This window comes from Talpa europaea (genome assembly GCF_964194135.1).
Source record: "Talpa europaea genome assembly, chromosome: 11".
Lineage (NCBI taxonomy): Eukaryota > Metazoa > Chordata > Mammalia > Eulipotyphla > Talpidae > Talpa > Talpa europaea.
The window spans coordinates 47,672,814-47,687,959 of NC_140078.1; the positions used below are offsets into that span (position 1 = coordinate 47,672,814).

A 15,146-nucleotide genomic window follows, 5' to 3' on the forward strand; every position below is an offset into this window, starting at 1 on the left:
AAAACTGTCTGGTGGAAGGAAAAAAAGAAGCCTTGATGATATACAGAACTAGGACAGGCTCTCAGGGACAGGTTTTCAGGTGGAAGGAAAAGGCATGCTTGGATTTATTGTTTATAAAGCTAAGAATTAGGGACCTCCCTGGTGGCACAAGGGGTTAAGCACTGCACTATGAAGCAATCAGCAGCCTCTGTAGCATGAGTTCAAGCCCTGGCCAGCCAGGGAGCAGCCCACATGGAGAAGCAGGCCTCTCCTGCCTCGCCTGCTGATCCCCTCAGCAGTGTATTTCGGTTGGTCTGCCTGTTCTGTTCCCCATTCTGTCTCTGGTGAATCCTCCTGCACCTTTGGCCTATACCCCAACTCTTGTATGCATAAATAAATAAATCTTAAAAAAAAAGTTATAAAAAAATAAAGCTAAGAATTAATATGAAAAGAAGAAGAATCAGGAAACAGAAAGGAGAGCATGAGGCCACCTGAGCTGGGGGCCAGAAGTTCTGCTGAGGGAGGTAGCCAGGAACTTCTTCAGTGACACCTCAGTGCCAAGACGAATGCATGCAGGCAGGTCCTTTCCATCAATGTGGCTTCCCCAGATTACAGGGACTCTACTTCTTACCTTGTTTTTCATTAATTTTGAATGGTTAAAAAGAGCAAGGAGGTCCTTGCTGCTAATTTAAACTACAGGTTATGTAACACTTGCAATGATTTATTTTGCAAAAAAGGTTTATAAACTTACATTAATGTCAAATGATAGTATTATCTATAGATCATATATTTTGTTGGTGGTGAAGTCAACTTTATCTACTTAAGACCATGCAAAAAAATAATAAATGTAAATCCTAAAATATCCTTTACAGGTGAATCTCAGTGCTGATTGCTTGTGTTAAGTTCAAACTGGGTATTCTGTCACTTCTCCATTATTTGAACCTGTGTCTCTCATATGGCGTGTAATAAAATGTATGTGTCTGGACCAAACTAAAATGTTTTATTTTGTGTAGTATGTATAATATTATAAAGGCAACATATTGTAATAATGCAAATGGCCTTTCTTTTGCAGCCCCCAAACTGTACCTTTAGAACGCCAATTTGTTAAAAGCACAGACAGCACCAGCTTTTGAAATCAGAATACATGCAGTTTGGAGAAGTATGTCTCAGGCTACCAAGAGGCTTCAGTTTCACATTTAAGAACTCTGCCCAGCAACTTTTCATGTGTAAGACATTTTTTCTGTTTGGATGCAGGTTGGTTTCTCTGTAAATACTCACTTGGAGGTGAAGACTCTGTAATAAAGAAAAAGTGCATTAGTTGTTCAATTTAATGATATAAACCAAGTATTAAAGTATTAATACTTTTGATAATCACTTAAAGATAAGCTGATGATGGAATAACTTCTATTTTAATTGTGAGTGATTTTCAAAGAACCAAGCCTTTTTCTGAAGTTGCTTCTTCTGGACCAGATGCTTATGTCAAAATCCAAAGATTGCAGAAGCTTTAGGATCCAGGAGGTTAAAATTGATATTATTTGGTATATTATTTGTTTGGTATATTAAATGAAAATATCAAAATTTTGACAACTAAAAGAAAATATAAAGCCACAGAAATCATGACTTCTGCTATTCATTTGATTAAGGAAGAAAGCAAAATGTGTATTATCCTAATATATAGCTGAAATTTCAATACTTTATGTTTTCTCCATGACTTCTGGATTACTCATGTAGATAGGATACATAGCAAAGTAAAAAAAAAAAAAAAAAAAAAAAAAAGTCATGGCTGTTATGGCAGTAAATAAAAACCCCAGGGGCGCACAGACTGTGGGGTGGCTTTACCTTGGGCTTTCTCAGAGCCTTCTGGAGCCTCTGGGTCTGGGGCCGGCTCTTCTTCCAATTGCTCTTCCGGGTCCTGGGTGGACTTAGTCGATGTCGACGTTCTGGACGTTGCTGACACTCGGGACGTCTGCGGGGTCCGCTTTTCTGAATCAGTTCGCTGCTGTAACCACTCATCCTTATAACCATTGCTAATAAGTTTGGAAAAGTTTGTGGGTGAACTGTTTTTATGACCAGGCCTTAAAAAGAGAAAAATTATTATCAAACTTAGTGATAACTCAGAAGAGTGATGATGAACACTGAGAAAATAGGTGAATTGTTGTCCCTTTAAACGTACAGATCTCTCCCCTCCCCCACCACTTCTCTAGTGTGAACTGGTATTCATGGCATTTGTCACATGTAATGTTACTGGCTGATTGTTCCTCCCCCTCTGGATGAGAAGCTGTCTGAAGACTCACTTAGACAATTAAAAAGTATTAGCTCTAGCACTACAGTTACATCAGGGAAAGAGAAATACAGAACTCTGAATACTTGCCATCCAACCAGAAGATTAACCAGCCCTCAGGGCACCTAGTGATTTCTCCTGCTGAATGCAGGGTCAAGCCCTCACTCACACCGTGGTCCAGGTCTTAGTGACACAAAATGTCAGAACTGAGCACCACGCATGTGCAAGGACAACTGGCCCTAAATTTAAAAGGCAAGCCAGTCAAAATGAGCTTTTGTGAGGATGGGATCTCAGAAGTAGATCTGAGGCAGGCCTGTGGGGAAAAGAACAATTGGTGGGGGAAGTATTGTGTCCATGTGGGAATGGGCAGATTCTCATGGACAAGAAGGAAGAAAATGGGATCCAGGTGGTGGGGTAAAAAGGCTGGACCAGGGCTTTGAAGGCCAGGCTGTGGGAAACTATGATATCTCTAATTCACATCCTCAAAACATAGTATTGGGAAGCAAATATCATTGGGCTGACATTAGCACAGAGTGTAGTTGTTGTCACTATTACTGCTGTCACTTGGATGAAAGACCAAAATTAGACCCCAAACCATTCCAGAGAACTTGGCACTGCCCATGCACTTACATGGGAGGAAAAGAGAGTCGACTTCCTGTAGGGTCTTTGGGGCCAAGTGGGGTCCCCACTTTGCTTGGATTCTTTGAGTTAATAGCTGGCAGCCTCACCTGTTGGAAGAAACACACAAAACCCTGATTAAATGACTAGCATTTAGCAGCAAAGAAAGCTCACAAATGGTGGCACATGTACAAAGCATACAGGACCAGATTTGCAGTGTGATCATTGTTTTACTGGTAAACAGTCACAATAAAACATAAGTCAACAATAATCCCATTAGAAACAATGATTGTATAAAAGAGACTACTAGTAATTTAAAAACAGCTGTTGTCATCAAGGAAAGTTGTCATCTGCCCAAGAAGAAAAACAATGGAAACAGTGGGAAATACTCAGGGAGAACCCATTTCTAAAGGGACTTTGAGAGGAAGCTGGTGCCCACACCCAGACAAAGGACAGCCCCCCCCACCCCACCCCCGGCCCCAGGGCTTGGGCAGAGCCTTGTGGAGACACAGAGAGGACCTCTGAAGATCTTGAATTCCTTTACCTGGAACCACCAAGCAGTACCTAGGGTAGAGCAAAAAGGAAAGGACACCAAGATGAGAGACCTGCTCTTGTCTATCCTCACAGCTGAGTGTGTGCCAGTGAAGGGCTGGTATAGACAACTTGATCCTGGCCAAGAAATACAGGAAGCAAAGAGTACCTTGGAGGGGCGAGGGTGGCATTTAACCTGGGTCCTGTGTATACAGGAAAGGACACTGCTGCTGGGGGAACATTGTATAAAGGTGGGGAGGAGGAGGAGATGTTCAGGCAGAGTGGAGGTGCGCTCAGAGGAGACAGTGGGCAGGCATCTGGGCAAATAGCTTCTGTGATGACTTGGGCCAAAGACAAGGGATACTGAACAGAGGCAGCAGGAAGATGTTCAGAAGTAGAGTCGGGGACCAGTAAATGAACACTTGGGTGATAGAAAATACGTGCTGCTGATGGACGTTGGGAATGTTGCTGGGAACAAGGCCAGGAATACAGCTCCTGGAGTACTTCAGGAAGAGGGGCTTGCAGGCAAGGGGCTAAATTTGAAATGGAGAACTATCAAAACTTTAGACAAAAACATAGGAGGAAACTTTCATGATCTTGGGTTAAGCAAAGATTTTATACAAACACTATCATAAGCAAAATCATTAATAAAATGATTGATGAATCATCAAAATTAAGAACTTCTGTTCACTGCTAAGAAAATATAAAGGACAATTACAGGCTGGGAAGTATTTGCAAAACTCATCTCTAAGAAAGGGTTTATATGCAGAATGTACAAAGGAGTCTCAAAACTTAATAGGAAGAGAACTTAATTACAAAACAGGCAAAAGAGCAAAAAAAAAAGAAAAAATCCCAGAGCACCACTTCTTTGCTTCACCAACAGAAGGTCTATGGATGACAAAAAAAGCACCTAAAAAGTGTGGTGGGGAAATGCGAATTAAAACCATAATGAGGAGGCATCCATTTTGAGAGCTTAGAATACCCAACAAGATCAATCGTTGGAGAGGATGAGGAGTAACTAGAACTCAGCAGATTGGTGGGAGTTTGAAAAGGTGCTGTCCCTCTGAAAACAGCCCAGCAGCTTTGGGTGGAGGTAAGCATACACATACCATTTAACCAGCAATCCAACTTCTGGGTGTTTACTCAAGTGAAGTGAAATGCAAAGGTGTCCACACAAAACCTGCATGGGAAATTGATGGTGGGTGTATGGATAATCGTCAAGAACTGGGACCAAGCCAAGTGTACATCAAGTGGTGAATGTAGAAATAAACTGCATCACAGTCCTACAATGGAAAACTCCACAATACAGAGCTAAGACAGACATCTACCATATGTGGATGCCTTAGTCACACAGGAGGGGCTAGGCACACAAGACTGCACGCAGACAGTTCTGCTAAGTGGGCATCTGGACACAGTTAAACTAAAGACTGGAAACAGACCAGGGCTTGCCTGCAGGTACGGGAGGAGTGCTGATGTGCAGACTGGGAAATTTGTGGGAGAGGACTGCTTTGCACCTGAATGTGTGGTGACAAAGTGACAATTTTTAGAATAGTGCTCTATGTGTGTAAATTACATTATTAAAAATTGTAAAAGAAATGCAATGGGAAAAAAATAAAAACAAATGAACAGAGCCCATGGAGGTGCTACAAGCATTTACAGAAAGATGACTCTTCAGAAGAGGAAACGATTGACCCCAATCATCCTGTAGGTGATGCTGGTGATCAAAGAGCCACCATGCCTTAAGCATCCTGTGTGTCTGCCCCTGTTATGTGAGGGGCCAGAGCTTGGCTGGTGAAGGTCCACTCCCTGAGGCTCAATTTCCGGGAGAGGAGAAGGTGGGGGACAGCCAGGCCCTCATGAGTGGCTGGGGAAGGATGCTCTTCAAATTCCAGTACAACATACTAGCTAAATGTTGTGGCATGTTTTCACATTTAACTTCTTGCTCTAGCTGTCCCTGAGATCCTAGAAGACACACGGAGAAAATTCTGTGCAAGGGCCTCCCCGGTGGCGCAGCGGTTGAGCGCTGGGTTGCGAAGCTGCCCGCAGCCTCTGCGGCGCTGGTTCGATCCCCGGCTGCTCCCCGGCCACTGGAGGAGGGTCCCACATGGCGCGCGGGCCTCTCCTGCCGCCCGCTGCTCCCCTCAGCAGTGTACTTCGGTCCTTCTGCCTGCTCTGCACCCTGCTCTGGCTCTGGTGAATTCTCTCACCCTCCCGCGCTTCTGACTGTACCCAGTGCATGTATAAACAAAACAAACAAACAAACAAATAAATAAATAAATAAAGCATGCCTCTATTAAAAAAAAATATATATTAAAAAAAAAAAAAAGAAAGAAAATTCTGTGCAAAAGGCTCTAGCTGAGCTGCATACCGAAGTGGTGACTGAAATAGCTTCCAGTGATCCTGGGTACTACCCAACAGGATGCTCTCCCCACTAGATGGCAGCCACTACACATGCCTTTCACTGAATATCACAGTATTTGTGTCTAAGCACAGGCCTTTCTCACCCCACCTCCTTCCCCAGGCCTGGGCTTGTTCCCTGCCCCTTATTTAGCCCTTAGCACAGCTTTTGTCAGTGGTTGGTAAATAACCCAACTTGATTAGGGTGGCACAGTACTTCGTGGTCAGGTTCTTCCAGGTGTTAAAAGAGTAACCATGGTTAATATCCAAAGGTTGCATTTATGACTGGATGGTTTTGTCATTTACATATTGCCAAGAAACAGGCCACATCTCTAAAGTAGTCCAGTTCACTGACCACGCAAATCACCCAATGTCAAAATCGTAGTTGGCACTTTGGGATGTCAAAAAAAAAAAAAAAAAGAAAAGTCCCCTTGCAGACAACTGACGTTCCACATGGTGTTCAACCCTGAAGTAAATCACCCAGGTTTCTCTTCAAATCAAGACACTGAGGATTCAAAATCTGGGTGCCAAGCATTAACAGTTCAAGGATCAGTCAGCACATGCACCAAGAAACACACTTGTGGGTAAGGATTGTTCTTGTTGTGCCCTCATTATGGAAACAGTTCATTTTAATACGAACGTCACCATTTCACTCACAAATCCCCATGTCCCAAGAACTAAGGCTGACCTCACATCAAGAAGCTAGAGTCATGGAGGGCAATGTGGAGCCCTTGTGGGTGGGGGTCAGGCCTCATGATCAGAAGGCCTTCAAATCAAGATATCATAACCTCGAAACCACAATTAGAGATAGCTTGTGTGTTCCCAGGTGCTCTTTTGAAACATAAACCCCCTACAAAGGCTTCCACATTAAAGTCAGTTGCTCCTCTGTGCCCAAATATACTACTGGGGCCTCACACGAACAGCAGTTTTCTCTTCCTTCATTTTCAATAAAGAGTATCCCAGCGAAGTTTTCACTTAAATACTTACATAAAATGGGGATATTCAGAAACTAGACAATGAACAAATATAAAACACCCTTTCTCTGTGTGCTGGATGAGCAGTGGTTTGCCAGTTCTGCCCTCGACAAGCATTCACTACTTAAAACACACTTAGTTAATCTTACTTCATGGAGCTGATATTCATAAAAAGAAGAAAAAAGATAATGTTATCTTTTTAGGAGATCCATATTTAGTAGGTACAAATGGTATGGGCAACATGAGACCCACCACGGGTGGCACTTGCGCCCCTTAATCCGGGTTGACAAAGCAAAGCAGACACCTATCGCGGCTCGGTCACCTTTTTTTTCTCCTCCAGTTCATCAGCTTCTCGTTGCCAAACTGTCTTCATGTCAAAGTCAAAGGGTCCTCTTTTGGACTCATAGCTCCCATTGGCCTGATCGGGGTTAAACTCTTCATAAACCATGTAATCTGGCATGGAGACAGCAGGGACTCTGCAGAAATAGATAGGACAGCCCAACCTGAGCTCTGCCTCTTTTTAAGCACCATCTTTCCTCCTCCTGCCACTCCTACTTCAGGAACAGCAGTGCTGGAAGAGTCCAGTCCTTCCCTCCTTGGCCTGCTGTGTGAGCACACCAGGCCTTCTCCAGGGCCTTGACCAAGGCCTTGGCCAAGAGGCCACATCCAAATTCACAGGGTTAACATCAGTGAATGAAAACTATTCAACTATCAATGATTAAAGCAGATAAATTATGTTATAAACTATTATAACATCTTAGTCTCTTAGAATAGATTCCCCTCTCATTTCTCATTTCTCCAATTCTTCACTGGCAAGGAAAATACCCCAGAGACCAAAGGGGATGCTGAAAATAACAAAGGAGGGTGCAATTTAAGAAAACACAAGGCAATGCCAGTTTCAGCTCCTTGGGTCCCAGAATTTCAATGAAGTAAAGCTCACTCTTGGACTATCCATGCCCACACCCTCCAAATGTCCAACAGAGCCCAGAAAGCAGCCACCCCAAGAGGTTTGGAGAGTTGAAAAGGTTACAGAGCCTCCTGATGGGTCCCAGGACAGAGGGAAGTAAAACAGAAAGGAGGAGGAACTGTCCAGGGGCTGGGCTGGGAGGAGGGTGTGCCCAGAAGGACCTACTGGGGCAGGCCCTCCTTAGAGCTCAGGTGCTGGAAACCTGTGGCATCCAGTAGGCACAGGGCATCTAGGCATGTGTCAACCCCAATGGATGGGCTCTAGGACTGAGATGGAAAACCCAGTCCCCCAAAAACCCAGTGGAACTTTCCTCCCAGAGTCTTGCAAGTGCCCAAGCCTCCTGTCTATCTTCCTGCCCTTTCTCCTGCTACCAATTTCCTTTCTCTCCTGCTGCTGCTAAGGTCAGAGGTGAGCTGTGTTAGCCCGCAATCTCAGTTTTAAAGAACAGGGGAAGAAGACTCCTGAACACTGGCTGTGTTGTGAGCAATGGAGAACCTTCCTGGGGAACAGTGTGGAATCAGCAGTCTGTCCTGCTCCCCTAGCCAAACTGGGAAAGTGGACCAAGTGATTTTTCACTTCTCAGTCCAAGAACAGTGGTTTGGAAGCTATAGTTTACAAACCCAGACACAGGAATTTCCTGGATGTTTCAAATATTATGGTGGAGAGCAACTACCTATAACTCTGCAATCATCATAAAAATATAACATTCCCTATATTTCTCACTGTATATCTACTTTTTCTCAATGAGCAGAAAGCTGTGGGACAGGCTGTTGTTGAAGGAGGTAGAGTAACCAGGCCCTTGGTAAAGAGAACAAAACTCAAAGCTATGTTCCCATAAACAGTCCCAATATCTACAACTAGAGGGTGGAATACATGTGGAGACTTTCAGAGGTCTGGCACTCTAACATCTTGCGATGTGCCCCAAGAGCTGGCTGTTGCAGGTCTACTTGGAGCTATGATGTCACACCAGCGCTATCAACATTAGACAAATGTGTATTTAAAATTCAAATGGAGATTTTCTTCCTATAAAGATGAACAACTTGGTGCTACTGGATACTCACTGTCGCTGGTTGGCTGTGGGCGGCTTGCTGTGGTGGATGTACCAATCTGGCAGGGAGTAGGCAACTGGGGAGCCCTTCCTGGTCCCGGCAGCAAAATGCTTCAACAGATCTCAAAGCCAAAAAGAGCAGCCATGAGTGCTCCCCACCCCCTGGGTAGGGCATGTACTAACAGGCAGGGGCTTGTGACTCTGACTGCCCTTTGGGTGGCCTCTGAGTCCAGGGGCCACAGGACATTTGTTCTTACCTCTTGTATTTATACTAAGATGAACCTCTGCTTGATGCTCAGCATTAACATCCCTTGGACATCCCCCTATTCTGTCCTGGTCCTGAAGCAGCATCTGTGCACCCACCATTTCTAGGTGGGGCTCCTACCAGGTAGACTCTGCAGGGAAGGGTCAAAACTCCTCAGGTCTCCTGGGACAGCTTGCTGATTGCACCTCAGCTGCTCCCACCCTGTCCAGGTATCTGGAGATAGTCTGCCTGTCCCTGATCCCTCCCCCAAAGCATTTCTGAAAGGAACTGGACACTCTGTTTTTCCAGTGGGAAGTAGGCCACATGCCTCTCTAAATCACAGGGTGGGGATGTTAATCAGTGCCCCTCCCCACCCCAGGGTGGAATCACACAAGAGGGACAGATCACCAGGTTCTGCCTTCCCCGTCTGCCACTTGCTCTCTGGCTTTCCTCTTCCCGCCCTTGTCGGTTCCAAGGGCTTTGTCATAGAAGGGAGTGACTGGTTTCGCATGATAATAACTACAGCAAAGTGATGATAATAACAGCAGTGGTGACAGGCAACACTGACTGACTTCTTGCAATCAGCAAGAAGTTGTGAACTTTTTATTTTTAAATATTTCAGAGTCAGAGGAAAGTTGCCAGAATAGTATGAATCCCCTACACTCTTCACCTAGATTCCCCAACTACTAACATTTCATTTCATCATACTTGCCTTATCATTCTCTTTCTCACTCTCTCATCCATCAGTACTATCACTGTCACCACTTTGTTTGAATTTGAGAGCATGCTGCAGGCATGACACCCCTTAACTCCTTTATATACTCCAGCGGGTTTCCAAAGCAGTTATGACATAATCACAACACAATGATTAAGATCAGGAAATTAGCACAAATAGCATTGAGGTGATCCTTTTATCTAATTTACAAACCTTATTCAGATTTTGCCAGCTGTCCCACTAATATCTTTGAAACAATGGTAAGGGAGTAGAGGTGAATATGAAATATGTCTAGGTCCTGGCTTGGGCTTTCTAACATTCAAGCCCACACATTGCCATTTTGCCACCCATTCCCCTGACATACTCCTTAGTGGTAAAGGCAGGCAGAAAAGGCAGACTCTCTCAGTGCCAATGATGACAACAGCCAGCTATGCCTTAACCTCGGATCAGTGATTTCCATCTGCAGAACCAAGTAAGACTTTCTCAATTCAATCATGGTTACAAGTGTAATGACACCAACATCCCATTGAAATCCATCTATGACCTTCATTATTTAAGATATATTAATACCAGGACAGAGGCCAGGAGAAAATAATTATAGGAAACAATGTTTCACAAATTAGTAATACAAAGGTCCTCCCAAGAAAGGCCTTAAAGTGCCAAGCTAACTTTTCCGCTGAGGTGAACAATTTCCTGAGACTAACTAGAAAATAAAAAGGGGTGGTGTCACTCTGAAGAAAATCCTGTGAAATTCAAAGTCTATTCAACATAACTTCTCATCGAAAGCAGTATATCCCTGAAGACTGTATCCCCCATTGTCAATGTTTTAAATTTTCAAAGGCCTTGGGCAAAACTCATGGCTTGTGCAGTATTTTATATGGAGGACGTGAAGAGTAGCATTCCTCCCCACAGTGGAGACCCTGGATGAAGAGGGCATACTTACCAGGCCGGCCACCTTGCTTTGCCAGCTTCACATATTCTGAGTCTGTTTCTTTGATCCAGTACCTCCGTGTCCCAAATGGGTTCCCATTGGGTGTGTCTCTCAGTTGGCTGAGACCTGGGATCTGGGATGCTGGTGGGGCGTCTACCTTCTCAGACCGCTTCACCGGAAGGTGGTAATACCAGTCTAGGGAAGAGGAGGCCAAGGGGGGTGAGTTGCTCCATGAGTAATTCAGGTAAGTTTGATTCACTGTCTGGAAGATGTTTATGCCAGGGAGGGTGAGTATCCTCCTCCACAGGACAGTAGCACAAGAGTAACTACCATGGGGTATTAGCAAGGGAGCAACCATTATAGGATATTGGCATAGGACAATTGTGATGTGGTCTCACACTGTCTACACTGGAATTAAGAGTCTTAAACTCTCCAGCACACAGCCATTGATCCCAGGAGAAGGAAAAGCACCTTACATGAGGTCCTTATGTTTGTTTTTTTTTTTTTTTTTTTTTTTTTTTGCTATGGTCACAACTTTGTTCCAAAACAATGAGAATGGAACCTCTTCCATCACACTTTTTGCTTCACAGTGGAATATCCAAATCCCCTCTTTTATGTGTCACAGACATACTCTCTCTCTCTTTTTTTTTGATCGTCCACAAAACTGGGACTAGCCAGCATTTCTAGATATGTTGGAGAATACACGTCCCTGAAAATTCCCAAATCACTTAAAACGTCATGGACAAAGTCTATGGAACATGCGGCCAAACGTTGGCCAAAAGGTGGTCAACACACTGCACTAGAAACACTAAGATATACATTGTCACAGAAATAGCAGCCTGATTGAACACATGTGCGAGTTTGATAAAGAGCAGGAAGAGGCAGGACTGGGTGCTGCCAGGAAAGCATCCCCTAGTGAACACTTGTTATCTGAAGCCACTACTCTCCCCCCTTGTCCTAACACCCAGTGTCCAACATTCAGGCCAAACCGCCTCTCAAATCCAGAGGACTCTGCACACAAACTTTCCATTTCTGTTTATGTGTAAGGCCGACCTGGGACATCACGAGAAGTTGTAATGAAAGGCGACCTGAGCTCTAGAGGGTTATTGAGACAACTTTTGCCGGGGCAACCAGCTGTTATGGGAAATCATCTAGACACACATTCATGAGATGGCTCAATCCCTTGAAAACATCAAATTGAGTCCCACAAAAAAGCAGCATAGTAAGAGTATGTGATTTCTAGAGGACTGGTTTTATGAAGAGAAGACTGTGTGCAACAGGACAAAGGAGAAGAAACTGAAGGGAAGCTGCTGTCTGTCCTTCCTCCTCACGGTGATTTGAGTCCCACAGAAAGGAGCCACGGACAGGCAATCCAAACTGGACTTGGCAAAGCTGTGAGGCCCCTCAAGCAGGCAAGGGAGTGGTGAGCACCCAGAAGAGTGCCCTGCAGGCTGCCTTGTGTCCTCTCCTGAAACTTCCTTTAAGAGCAACAGGAGCTGGCACAACCCAGGGACCTGCAGTTGGGACACTGGGCCTACTGCTGTTTTAGGTGACACTTTGAATCAGAAATTGATTAACCCCATGCCCAAATCAAAGAAAAATACCAGAGCTGATTGAAAATATTGAAGACAAAGTCCAGAGAGAATATAAAAATACACAAAATACCATCAATGTAGCACAAGTGACTTAAGCTGGGTTTTATGGCAACCCAGCTGGGCTTCTGTGCCAAATATTTGGTGAAATGTCATTCTACAAGTTACTTTTGATGGTATTTATAAAGGAGTGATTAACATTTAAATCAGTAAAACTTAAATAAAGCTTCTCACCCTTCCTAATGTGTGGGCCTCATCTAATCTGTTCAAGGACATGAGGTCCCCAGAGGAGAAAAGAATTCAACTTCCAAAAGACTTTGCCCATAAACCTGAACCATGGAATCTCTCCCCTGGGACTCCAGCCTACCGCTTATCCTACAAATTTTGGACTTTCCAGCCTCTACAACTCTGTGAACCAAATTCTTCAAATAAACCTTGCCCCATTCTCTCCATCTCCTTATCCCCCTCTCTCTTTTTCCCTTCTCCCTCCCTCTCCCACTCTTCCTTGAACTGGAGGACCCTTACATAGGAGCAGCACAGGAAAATGGTCTTAATAGATCAATTTATGTAGACACACAAGAATTCCATAAACATGAAGTAATCATTCTCCAAAGGCAAAAGTTTAGACATCCCAATTTTACTTGGGACAGAAAGTGTGTTCACTGCATAACAATTAATGACATTTATCAATCATGAAAAATCTTATAAATAGCTAAATTACAGTAATTAGCTGAATTAATATTACAGCTTGAAAAGAAAAAAGAACATTAAGAAAGGCTTAAAGGACTATGTAGAACTCACAGACTCAATTAAAGAATTAAGAACTGGAGTTTAAGAGCTTTGTAATCCAGCTAAAATATTTTCTCTTTTAGAGGGAATGCATTTGATTCTCACTTTAATCTTCCTCTCTGTGTTTTGATTACTAATTAATCCACAGAGAACAATCTACCTTCTACTTTGTCCTCATTACTAGAAGCTTTGGGCAGGCACTGAGCTCTAAACTGGGGGCCATTATAACTGTATGCAAAGTTGCTCAGAGCTCAAGGGCCCATATCACTAAGAACCACCAGTCGTCCCCAACACCACCACCACCACCCCCCCACGCATGGAGTTAATGAAACAAGGTATGTTTTGTAGTTTTTAATCACTTAAAGAGCATTGGTATGTAATCACTGTATAGCACCAGATCATGTACCATCATGTAGGAGACTTTATGTAGCCTCCTTGCCTTCTCAAGGGCAGGATATATGTGCCCTTATTTTATCCACCAGGAAGCAGGCTGAAAGAAATTCTGAGACCAAAGAAAGATCTGAGAAGCTCTCGGTCTAGAAGTCACAGGCAGTGTTATATGTCTACAAACCATAGCGGCTCCTACTTTGGGGTAAAAAAGCCTAGGCAGAGAAGCCAGCTATCAGTTGTCCAATCTTCCTAAAACTGTGCCTCCATTTCGTCATGGATAAACTGTGTTAATAATTCCTTACTGAGTTGTTTTGAGGGTAAATGTTAGTGTATTAAAGTGCTTAGAATAGTACCAGGCACCACCATCCCTTAGTTCTTAGTGTTGAGGGGTAGAGGGTACAGGGATGGAGGGGAGAGGAAGGCAAGACCTTAGAAACTCTGAGAGCGCCTCTGGAGGAGGAACCATCAGGTCTCTCTCTCTTGAGGTCCACCCCTCCCTACCTCACACCCCCAAACACCAGTTTCCAGCTTGGCCATGTGTCAGCACCAACAGTAGTCACAGTCAGAGCTCTGGGCTAGAAGCCCATTTAGAACATGTGTAAGGCCTCACTCTGCTCCAGTCTGAGCTGATACGGGCAGTGACTGTGTGCCTGCCAAGTCCCATTTCCTTTTCAAGAGGATGCCCACCCTTATGTCTCCACTCCTTCTCTAGCCCTTCACAAGATGGTAAGAATAAAAACCAAAGGCAAAACAGACCACAGCATCCAAGGCTTCTTCATTCCCTTCTCCACAACTTCAAGGCCCAGTAAAGGAGAAGCCCCATTGCAACATACACCTTCTCCAACTTGTTCCCTGTGTCCAGCCACTTAAAGGGGGAGATGTCGTTAACTTGGTTGGGATCTAAATTAAGGAGCAATAAATTCGCAGGTAAAAACATCACAATGCAGCTAAAAATGAATGTGCACAAGTAGACATTCAGGAAAATAGACACATGAGTTACATAGGGTTAAAATACTGAGGAAAATTCGGAGTGATTCCATTGTTTTAACAACTGAGGGAACAGTTGGGTAGCCAGGTATTCTTTTATTGAAAATGAAAAACAAGTCTAGTCTCTCCCACCACCACCACCACCATTTCCCTTTAAGTCTTGCTTTGATACTGGGGCATAACAGCAGTGTGAAGCTTCCTTTGAGGCTATCTTTGAGAATGTTAGTCTATCCAGCCCACCACCTCCATCACCCCCCACCCCGGGCACACACGCCGGATGCTGGGGTCTGACCCCACCCAGGAGCAGAGGAGATGGACGCCTCCTTTCCACAGGTCACTCACCGCAGGGAGCATAGCGGTTCGTGGCTCCTTGCTGTTCCTTGCCGGTGTTCCTCATGCCTGGGAGACACGTCGGACTAAGTGTTCACTGTTGAGCTGGGGAAGCTGCAGGGGCTGTGCCACAGAAGCCACGTCGGAGCCGGCTCTGTCCGCCTCCACCTGACATGTACGCAGGCATCTCACCATTCCGAAAAGCCATGCAAATCACTCAGGTATACAGAGTTGATACATCCACGCCCCGTACACAGCACGGGCACACGCACGCTGGTATACAGCAGGGACACATGCATGGGCCACATCCATGCCAGACTGACAGCAGGGGCACATCCACGAGGATACACAGCAGGGGCACATGCACATTGGG

The 15,146-nt window shown here is 44.5% G+C and overlaps 1 protein-coding gene across 1 annotated transcript; it reads right to left on the minus strand.

The window, feature by feature from the left end:
* Positions 1-1,711: 1,711 nt before the first annotated feature.
* On the minus strand, positions 1,712-14,840 carry LOC311179881 (uncharacterized protein C7orf57 homolog; the record flags this gene model as incomplete). Its single annotated transcript, XM_084247475.1, has 6 exons — positions 1,712-2,054; positions 2,891-2,988; positions 7,103-7,256; positions 8,809-8,917; positions 10,698-10,880; positions 14,786-14,840. The coding sequence occupies 6 exons, from the start codon at positions 14,838-14,840 to the stop codon at positions 1,766-1,768; spliced, it is 888 nt and encodes a 295-aa protein (XP_084103601.1). The 3' UTR covers positions 1,712-1,765.
* Between the last annotated feature and the right edge of the window lie 306 nt (positions 14,841-15,146).